The 10,810-nt window shown below is 34.5% G+C and overlaps 1 protein-coding gene across 2 annotated transcripts; it reads left to right on the top strand.

The window, feature by feature from the left end:
• The first annotated feature begins 4,411 nt into the window (after positions 1–4,411).
• On the top strand, positions 4,412–10,810 carry LOC117924003 (pyruvate kinase, cytosolic isozyme). 2 transcript variants are annotated; one of them, XM_034842544.1, is made up of 4 exons: positions 4,412–4,766; positions 7,981–8,442; positions 9,334–10,163; positions 10,595–10,810. In XM_034842544.1, the coding sequence occupies exons 1-3, from the start codon at positions 4,509–4,511 to the stop codon at positions 10,144–10,146; spliced, it is 1,533 nt and encodes a 510-aa protein (XP_034698435.1). In that variant the 5' UTR covers positions 4,412–4,508; the 3' UTR covers positions 10,147–10,163; positions 10,595–10,810. The 2 variants fall into 2 exon arrangements, with proteins under 2 accessions (XP_034698435.1, XP_034698434.1); XM_034842543.1 differs by lacking the exon at positions 10,595–10,810 and having other exon boundaries at positions 4,414–4,766; positions 9,334–10,443.

Raw genomic sequence — 10,810 nt, 5'->3', positions numbered from 1 at the left:
TGTAATGCATTTACCTTCACTTCCTTTAAAGTGGTATATGTTTCCACCTTGTACCCAATTCCCTTTATACAAAAGCATTATTCCTACTTCATCAATGAATGCAAAAATAAATATTTCAAACTATCATGTTAATAATAAAATAGTACAACATAGGATATATGTTTATTAAGTTTCAACTATAGACTATGCAATGAATCTAAAAACATATGTTTTTATTTTTATTAAATAACTCACTACATAATAATATGTTAACAATTCAATCTCAGTTTTTCAGTATAGTTATATAAAAATAGAGTTTTGCTTTGAATAGAAACACATAAACTCGACTTATGTTATGTTAAACCTGACAAATAATAAAATTTGTTGTTCAATGTAGCAATGCAATACTTCCCATAAATCAAAGATCCAAACGAACAAATATAACTACAATGGGTATTAATCATACGAGCAATACTAAAACCGTAATAATTCTCTATGCATGTGATTTATTGCTTACCATCATTTGACCTTGCCATATGGATAAATCTTTTCAACTTCTTTTGAATGAACTTTTCACTTTTTTAGAACTAACAATGGAGTCTCTATTTTTTACCTACAATGTTGAAGTGAGATTTTGAATTTTCAATAAACAGAAAGAAATAAAATGATAATATAAAAAATAAATTGTTGGTTACTTACATTTTTTTTTTTCATATTTTCATGACCAAGAATGAAGAATAGATGAAATAATGGTAATAAGTTAAACTTGTTCTGTGCAGGAAAAGAGAGAGAAGAAGCAATCAATGACCGAATAAAAAAGATTAGAACCTAATCTGCTATAAAACAAAGGGAAAAGGAAAATTGTCTGGGAGGGAAAAATGAGGGGTATTTTTGTCTTAACCGAGTCAACTTTTTTGCTTTTTGACTGGTGGGTTATATTTGCAAATATGAGGGTTATTTTGACCCCTTTAACCAAATAACCCATATATATACATATATATATTATTTTTGTTTTTTAGGTTTTTTGTACAACTAACAAATATACAACAAGCTAATACAAAAAAAAAAAAAAAAAAAAAAAAAAAAAAAAAAACTAATTAACAAAACAAAAATAAGGAGATGAAGAAAGGAAAGTGTACCAACAGGTAGCTCACAACAAATCAATTCAAAAGAAGTCTCTACACCTTCAATTCACAACTCCAAATGGAATACAAACAAGCTCATAATTCAAAAACTAGAAAAAATAGAAAAGAAAAATAAATAAATGAGAGAGAAAAGATGAGAGCATCTGAATCCTTTTAACAACCCTCTTTTTGCCCTACCTAGGGTTTTGTGTCCTTTTATAGGCTTTCTTGAACCTTTTTTTCTTCAACTAAATCTGACCCTCCACATGTCAAACATCCATGCTCTAAGCAAAAAGTGTTGATAAAATGAGCTCATGCATAGAAAATAAAATTAGCCAAAGTCAATGACACGCAAGTCCAAAATCCAAAGCCAATTAAAATAAAACAAATGAACTAGGCTCAAGTCTAATATAAATAAATCTCTAATCTAACATACCTAAATTATGCAACTCAACAATCCAAAGTTCAATAATCAATACACCTAATAACAAGCCTAAGCAAATAATAAATAAGACCCAAAATAAATAGAAAATATGAATTGAACCCAAAGTAAATATCCAGAAATGTGCAAAGCCTAAAATAAATATTAAAGCCTAATCAACCAAACTCACATGTAACAAATCAAATAAATTCAATTAGGCCTAAACTCAATATCACATTTCAAAATGCAAAGCCAAAATCCAATAATCAACAAACCCAAATAAAACCTAAGCCAACAAACCTAAATAATAATATGAATCAATAAATAACGTCCAAATGATATCCAAATCAGCAAAGCTCAACCTAAAGTCTATAAACAATATTTAAATCAAGAAATGCAAATCCAAAAATAATGAAAATTAGCCCAAACAAACAAGCTTAGTAATAAAGAACAATTACTGTTGAAATAAAAGATAAATATAAAAAAAAACATCTTACCCATTTCTTGAATAACATTAAAAATGAGGGACAAAGGAGGGTTGACATATAGAGGCAGTCATGGTGCATAGGGTCATCATGTTGGATGGCAAGGCTAGTAGTGGTGACGACTGGTGTGTCACTAACGGTGATTGATGGTGGCAATATTTGGTGTGGGTATGGTGATTGTTGTGTGCAATGTAGGAATGAATATGAAGCAAAAAAGAAAAAGGTGGAAGAAAGAGAGATACGGAGGGAAGGAGTAAGAATGAGAAAAAAAAGTGCTTGGAGGTGGTGAGCATCGTCAAAGATGAGACATCTCTTAGTGGTGGTGATTGTCAATTGTAGATGGTGGTGGCGACTGGTGGTATGGTGAAAGAGAGAGAGAGAGAGAGTCCATAAGGGTGGTGTTGCTAGTTGGAAGGGATTGCCTTAGGGGCATTGATGTTGAAAACAATGGATGAACGACAACAATGGATGGTGTGAAAAGAGAAAAAAATAAAGAGGGGGGGAGGAAAAGAAAAGGAAGAGAGAAAAATGAAAATAAAAAATGGGGAAATAGTGGCAACTAAAAGGAAAATTTGCGTCTTTTAGGGCTTCTTTTGGAATGGATGGTAGCGACAAAAGGAAAAAATGATGGATGACCAAGATAAGTTCTTCTAAAAGGGTATAAATGGGCCTAAAAATATAATATAATTTATATGGAAATGGACCTAAAATTCAAGTATTAAAGAAATGGGCCTGTAGTAAATTTGGTGGTCTACAAAAACATAAAGAAAATCTATTAATTTTTTTTTTTATGTTCATGGAGAAATTGAAGAAGAAAACTAAATTATTGAGGAATGCATTTTCTCCTAGCTTTCTCCATTTCATTTAAAGGAAATGATGGGAAATTATTTTTGATAATTTAGTTTTTTATAATATTTTTCATCTTTTCTTTATATCAAAATAAAAGAAAATTATTTTTAACATTTTATTTTTCTTTCCTTTGAAATCAAATATAACTTAAAAGTTTTAAAAATAATTTTTGAAAATATAAGATAAATTGACATTTCATGTATTATTCCTATTTTAAAAAGAATTTGCATTTAAAATGAAATTTTAGTTGTTATTTGAATACACTTCTTACACTTCCCTTAAAATATAATAACTTTTAAAAACTATTTAATATATATATATATATATGGTAACTTTGATATCTTCTATATTTAAAAATTTTAGAGTCTAAGATATTAAATTTAATATTTCAATTTTTTTAAATATTTATTAAAAGTTATTATTCTTTTTAGGTAAACCTTAAAACCATGTTTGGTTGGACTAGTATAACATGAGATAGGATAAGAGAGATGATGTTATATCATATCCTATTCGTTGATGATGAGATATGATAAGTTATCCTTTCATTTATTGTATCGTATATTCAATTAAACATAAAATATGATAAGTGATGATATATATTATTCATTTTATTTTTTCATCATTTCTATATGAAATATATTAGTTCCATTATAAGATATAAGATATGTATATCCTATGTATCATAAATTTATTTTTTAATAAATTTTTTATTTTTTTTATATACTCATTTTGTAAAATAATTTTTTTATTATAAATTAAATTTATGGTTAAAAAAGAAAAACTAAAAAAAATTATAAATTAATATTAATATATAATATATAAATTATTTTTATATATTGAATATCATAATATAAAAATTTTATTTATAAAGTTTAAATATTTTAATTATGAATATAATTAAATAGAAGAGAAATTTCAAAATTTTAAATAGAAAATATTAAAATATGATATAATTTTTATTTTAAACATTGAAAATATTATATATTTTATTAAACTAAATATAAATATAATATATTCCATTAAATATGCTACTTTACAATATCATATTCATAAGTAATCTATATATATATATATATATATATATCTAAAATCATATTTTAAAATATGTATTTCCTATATAATAATATGATATACATATCCTATTTTATCGCATCAACCACATCTATCCTAAAAGTTTCGTACATGTGTTATATTATTTTTAAGAATGTGTCCATAACATTTCCAAATTAATTAATTTCATAATTAAAAAAAAAAGGGAAGGGATTGATTTAAAAAAAAGGAAAAAATTAATATCCAATGAGCAGCTTTCTTGGCAGTCTGCCGCCGTCTAGCAAACCAAGGGACGACCCTGGAACACTGACCATGTTTTTCAAATTCTATTGGACCCACAGTTTGGACAAAGACCTAAGTGTACCAGGCTACCAACTTTTTCCATCGCTTTCTAGTGTGACTAAATAAAGGGCAAATTGTGCATCTCCTGTGCGGGTTTGCTTTAGAAAAACAACCTAAGCAAACACGTTTGTGAAAAGTATGTATGGCTTCGCCCACAGATTGAAAATATAAAAAACTCACGCTCCTGTATATATATATATAGTCATTAGAGAGCACACCCATCTCACCTTTGTTTGGGATAGAGCTTGCTGTGGTGCGATGGCGAATATAGACATCGAGGGGATACTCAAGGAGCTTCCCAACGATGGGCGTATTCCGAAGACGAAGATCGTGTGCACGCTGGGACCGGCGTCTCGGTCAGTTCCGATGGTGGAGAAGCTTTTGAGGGCTGGGATGAATGTTGCCAGGTTTAATTTCTCCCACGGGACTCATGAGTATCATCAGGAGACTTTGAATAATCTCAGGATCGCTATGCAAAATACTCAGATCCTCTGTGCTGTCATGCTCGACACTAAGGTCCACTATTTAACTCTTTGCTCTCTTCGCTTAATCTTTGAAATTTTATTTTATGATATCTGTTTTAGATGAATCGGATTTAGGAACTTGTTGTTTGTGTTGTAGTTTTTTTTTTCTTTTTTTCTTTTTTTTTCCAAAATTGATTTATTGATTGGAGGATATTTGGAGAATGAGGAGGATTCAGGGCCATCAAATTCTCTGGAAGGTTTTGAAATCCTGCTCTGTTTGATACTGGAAACACTACCTGAAAACTGATTTTGGTTGAATTTTCTTGATAGATCATCTGGTATGAAACACCAAAAGGTTCCTTACACAAATCATAGGGTGAAAATGGCTTGTAAGTTTTTGAAGAGGAAGGACAAAAACAATGTTCACATTCAGTTAGGTTTTGGATGTTTAGATCCATAAAAGAATTGGTTTCTTTGTACTGCAGGAAGATTTCGGTAATCTATTGTCCTCCAGGTTGTCCTTAGTGGGAATTCGAATACTGGCTTCAATTTTGTGCATTGGCGGAAATGAACTAAAAGATGCTAATATTTATATCTGGTTGGAGTCTTTTAGAAATAATAGATTGGAGAATGTTGGGTGTGTAGTGATGATAATCTCAGTGAAAGCAAAACTACTATTGAGGAGCTATATGCCTTTCACTTGTATGAAATTCCTATAGTTCACATGGATAGTTCAGAAAAGGAGTTTCTTTCTAATGGTTGCCACAATACCCAAAATGAGCAGAGTCCAGTGACAGCTGTGTTCTAGGTGTTGTTGTCATGGGCACTGGTTGAAACTTCCTTAAATTTTCTGACAATGTGAGTACTGGACTTAAATTTGTATGTGAGGTGGAGACTTTTTTACATAGCAGATGAAGGATGCAAAAATTTGTAAACATGCGCTGATCCTTATAGAAGCTCCACTGCTACTATGGAGCTCTATGCCTCTTTATGGGAAGAAATACTCCTTTTTTTTATGACACTCTCTAGACACTTCTAGGCCACAATAGAACAACTATTGATAGTTGATGTTGATGCATATCCATACATTCCTACTTATACCAATTGGATTTTTCTGTAGATGTACCCTATATGCATATGAGAAAGTTTGCAATTAGTTGCATCGATTTTTTTTTTTTTAGAAAGAGAAGTTTTGCAATCAAATTGTTTTTGTAGTTGCATAGTTGTTTCGATAATGTTGGGCTTTGCTACCAAATTTTCATGATAGGTTTTTTTTTTTGGTTAAGTAAGGAAAAATAATGTATTACAAAGAGGCGCTAGAGTAGTGACCCAAGATGTACAGGAAGGAAAAGGAAACACTCACCCCCAAACAACTTGAAACAAAAAACTGTCCAAAAGGATATACAAAAAACAACCCTTCCTTCAATGGGAACCCACCCAATCAATGAAATCAAATAAGGTTGAAAGACTGTCTTGTATAAACATTTTAGTCTCCAACCATAGTCAGTAAACAAAAAAAGCTTTTAGCCTTGGGATGGACAACATATCATCTTCAAAGGAGATTATATTCCTTACCTTCCAAACTGTCCAGAAAATGCATAAAGGGTCGGCTCTCCAAATTGTCTTGCGCTTTTTACCCACAAAGGGTCCATTCCAACCCAAGAGGGTTTCCCTAATTGAAGAAGGAAACACCCAAGACACTCCAAAAAGAGTGAAGAACATCTCCCACAAAGCCCTTGTCTTTTCACAATGAAGAAGTAGATGGTCTATGGATTCCTCATGCACCTGACAAAAATAGCATCTATTTGCTAAAGCCCATCGCCTCTTCTTAATTTGGTCCAAAGTTAAAGCTTTGCCCCATGTTGCCTCCCATGCTAAAAAGTTCACTTTTGGCTGCACACAAGAGTTCCAAATGATTTTTTTTGGGAAAAAAAATCGATGAGTCCAACTCTAAGACTTTGTAAAGAGACTTTATCGAAAAAATTCAATTCTTCGTTTCCATCCACCACACCCTATCCTCCTCCTCCAAGATCACTCTCTTCACACACAAGCGTAACAGAAGGCCTTACACCTCATCCATCTCCCAGTCATTAGAAGGCTTAATTAAATGAGGACTCCAACTCCCCTTACCTTCTAAACCAGTTCAAACATCCTTCACCCAAGCCTCTTTGGGATCAGCTAGGGCAAATGAAAAGGGGAAAGAAATGCACAAAGGAGTAGACTCACACCATTTATTCTTCCAAAAAATCTTCTTCTGGCCATTGCCCACCACAAAGGAAAGTCTACTACTAACGATGTGCCAAAGCTTTCTAATTGTTTTCTACAACCCTACACCATACCCCTCTCTTACATCCCAAGAGCACCAACCACCTCGTTCTTCCCTATACTTCCCCCTTATTACTTGATTCTATAAGGCCCCTCTCTCATTCGCAAAGCACCAGCTCTATTTGCATAGGAGAGCCTTGTTGAGCGTAGAAAGACTCTTAACCTCTTAACCCTCAAACCCCCTTTTCTTTTATCAAGACAAATTGTTGTCCAGTTACTAAATGAGGTCTTTGCTCTAGGGCCCCTTCTCCCCACAAAAAATTCCTTTGAATCTGCTCTAGCTTCAATTTGACCACCCTTGGCAAGTGGAGAATAGACATAAAGTAAATAGGCAAGCTAGAGCTTCGAATCAAGGTGATTCTCCCACCCTTAGAGATATATTGACGTTTCCACATAGTCAATCTCCTACGAAATCTCTTCTCAACTCCATCCTAAGCTGCCACAGATTTGAAAGGAGCACCTAACAGCATCCCTAAGTAAGTGGAGGGTCAACTCACTCTTATCCATGCATAGTTGTTTCCATTTGATGTACATGCATACTTGAGATGATTTCAATCTTTTGCATGGATTTTTTTTTTTAAGAAAGAGTTAGTTTTTGCTGTTGACTTGTCTTCATGGTTGCCTAGTCATTTCTATAATGTTAGGTTTTGCTATACAATTCTCATCATTATATTTGCATAGCTGTTACTTTATATGCTCTCTCTGTCTTAAACACAGACACATTCACATGCAAAGCTATATTCATTGAGTTCTTTTGGAATCTCTCTCTTTTTTTCCATCAAATTCTTTTCATAGCTGCATAGTCATTTCTATAATGAATTCTCTCTCACTTCCATGCACTCACGCTCAAAGATATATTAATGGAATCTTCTTGAACTATTTTTACTGATTATAAGTAACAGCAGTTGTCCCATGCATTTTTAATCCTCTTTTTCTTTCAGGGGCCTGAAATTCGAACTGGTTTCCTAAAGGATGGAAAACCTATTCAACTTAAGGAAGGCGAGGAAATCATCATTACTACTGACTACAGCATCAAGGGGGATCAGGAGATGATCTCCATGAGCTACAAAAAGCTGCCTGTTGATTTGAAGCCTGGAAATACCATTTTGTGTGCGGATGGCACCATCACTCTCACTGTCTTGTCTTGCGATCCAGCTGCTGGAACAGTGAGATGCCGATGTGAGAACACTGCACTTCTAGGAGAGAGAAAGAATGTCAATCTTCCTGGTGTTGTGGTGGATCTTCCAACACTAACTGAGAAGGATAAGGAAGATATTCTGGAATGGGGTGTTCCCAACAAAATCGATATGATTGCTCTTTCATTCGTGCGTAAGGGCTCGGATCTTGTCCATGTTCGTAAGGTGCTCGGATCCCATGCTAAGCGTATACAGTTAATGTCAAAGGTATGTGGATCACTTTCAATGTTCTGTTTCGTAGACATTGAGAAAGAAGAAAGGAGAAAAAAAAAAGAAAAAAAAGGACTGGTACATGAGTTTGCACATTGCAGCATACATTAAAATAGGTGTTTCAGGGGAGGGGGTTTTATCATTTAATAAACTGTAAAAATGGTCAACCATCCAAACAAAGGGAGTGCAACCTACCATCTTCTTGGAATTAGGGTGAAGGTTAAGGTGCAATTATACAAATGATTTTAAACTTCAGGGCTTAATTTGAGGTCCTATAAATAAATTGCTGGTCTCATTTTGAGATTAAGTTGAATGATCAGTCCACAGCACATTGCTTTTCCAGCCTCCAATAATAGTTGCATCCATCAGCAAAAATATGACTCGTGTAGAGAGTAATTTTCAATTAAAAGCCTGCTTTACCTTTTAAAGAAGCAGGCAGCTTTTTGCTAGTGTGGCATCTTATTCCATAGCTTGTGGGTATAGTGCAGATTAACCATCAAGGAGTGTGAAATGTTCTTGCTGGGGGTGTTTTTTTCCTTCTTTCCTTTTTTCATTTGTGGGGTTGTTTGGTTTGGTTATACATTTTTTTGAGGAATTCCTTAGCTTGTGTGGTTCCTCAATGAGTGTTTTGTATTTTTTGGTCACATAATGACATCTTTTGTTCTTGTTGGGCCAAAAATTTCCTGCTTGAGATCAGGAGGGTTTCATTAATTTTTATGAAGTTGGGGGGTGATTATTTTTCCCTTTTGATGGTGATGGGAGGCTCTTTGGCTTGACTGTCCCCTTTCATGAGAAATTACTGAGTTTCTGTGGTTCTTCAAGGAGTGTTTTGCATTTCTTGGTCACTGAATGATATGTTTTTTTCTTTGTTGAGCTGAAAATTTTCAGGTTGAGAACCAAGAGGGTGTTATCAACTTCGATGAAATATTACGTGAGACTGACTCCTTCATGGTTGCCCGAGGTGATCTCGGAATGGAGATCCCAGTGGAGAAGATCTTCCTGGCACAGAAAATGATGATATACAAGTGTAACCTGGTAGGCAAGCCAGTAGTTACTGCCACTCAGATGCTTGAATCCATGATCAAATCTCCCCGGCCAACTCGTGCTGAAGCAACGGATGTAGCTAATGCTGTTCTTGATGGGACTGATTGTGTCATGCTCAGTGGAGAGAGTGCAGCTGGGGCTTACCCAGAGCTTGCAGTGAAGATCATGGCTCGAATTTGTATTGAGGCAGAATCCTCCCTTGACTATGGAGCTATCTTCAAGGAGAGGATCAGGTCAACTCCTCTTCCAATGAGCCCATTGGAGAGCCTTGCATCCTCAGCTGTTAGAACCGCTAACAAGGCTAAGGCAAAGCTCATCGTTGTGATGACTCGTGGTGGGACTACAGCCAAGTTGGTTGCCAAGTACAGGCCAGCTGTTCCAATCCTATCTGTGATTGTGCCAGTTTTAACGACAGACTCATTTGATTGGATCATCAGTGATGAGACCCCAGCAAGGCACAGCCTGATATACAGGGGCTTGATTCCATTACTGGCAGAAGGCTCTGCAAAGGCCACTGATGCAGAATCCACGGAGGTGATCCTGGATGCTGCCCTGAAGTCGGCAACAGAGAGGGGGCTGTGCAAGGCTGGAGATGCAGTTGTGGCACTTCATCGTATTGGATCAGCGTCTGTTATTAAGATCTGCTTGGTGAAATGATATGGAGTGGCAGAAAGGTGCAGAACCTCTGTTTTGGTTTTTATTCTTTGTTTTGGTTAGCTATTTTGCCTTCAGAGTGTTGGAGGACCCAGCTATTTTTCTTTTGTCTTGAATTATGTTAGAGGTTGCAATCCAGACAATTTAAAAAGGCATTGAATGATCTTAAATCTCTATGTTAGGTTTATATCACAAATTACTGAAGCTGAAGCTGGAAGATTTTGGTACTTGTTCTCTTCAATGCTATGGATATTTATTCAATCAATAAAATGGACTTAATATGTTTGAGACTTGTTTGAAGTGGTTGTTAGAAGCTAAAAACTCATTTTTTAAGTTAGAAAGCTATATCATGTTTAATGAAACTTTTACAGTGTATCCTACCAGTTTTGGTTTGCAGAGGTTGGAATTCATTCAATATGGTTGAACTTAAAAATGGGCATTTTGATTTCAGGGTAGTCTGGTGGCATCAAAGCTATTGCATTCTACGCACACACAGCAAAGGCCGGAAGATTGGAATCCTTTCAGATGCAGGGTAACGTGATTCTATTGCACATTCTGTACTGACTTTATCCTAGTATTAATCTTGATGAATAAGGGAAAAGCGGATGGAGATTATTGAGTTCCTGTTCTTCCAATAGGCTTAAGGGCCAGTAGTGGAAACTACAAT

The sequence above is a fragment of the Vitis riparia genome, chromosome 10, assembly GCF_004353265.1.
Source record: "Vitis riparia cultivar Riparia Gloire de Montpellier isolate 1030 chromosome 10, EGFV_Vit.rip_1.0, whole genome shotgun sequence".
In the NCBI taxonomy this organism is placed as follows: Eukaryota; Viridiplantae; Streptophyta; class Magnoliopsida; order Vitales; family Vitaceae; genus Vitis; species Vitis riparia.
This window is presented reverse-complemented; position numbering and strand designations above follow the sequence as displayed.

Bases quoted from the DNA above. Each gene is read 5' to 3' on its own strand.
- LOC117924003 (XM_034842544.1), top strand. From the start codon at position 4,509: ATGGCGAATATAGACATCGAGGGGATACTCAAGGAGCTTCCCAACGAT. The intron at 4,767-7,980 runs GTCCACTATTTA...TTTTTCTTTCAG, and splicing joins CTGTCATGCTCGACACTAAG to GGGCCTGAAATTCGAACTGG. The intron at 8,443-9,333 runs GTATGTGGATCA...GAAAATTTTCAG, and splicing joins GTATACAGTTAATGTCAAAG to GTTGAGAACCAAGAGGGTGT.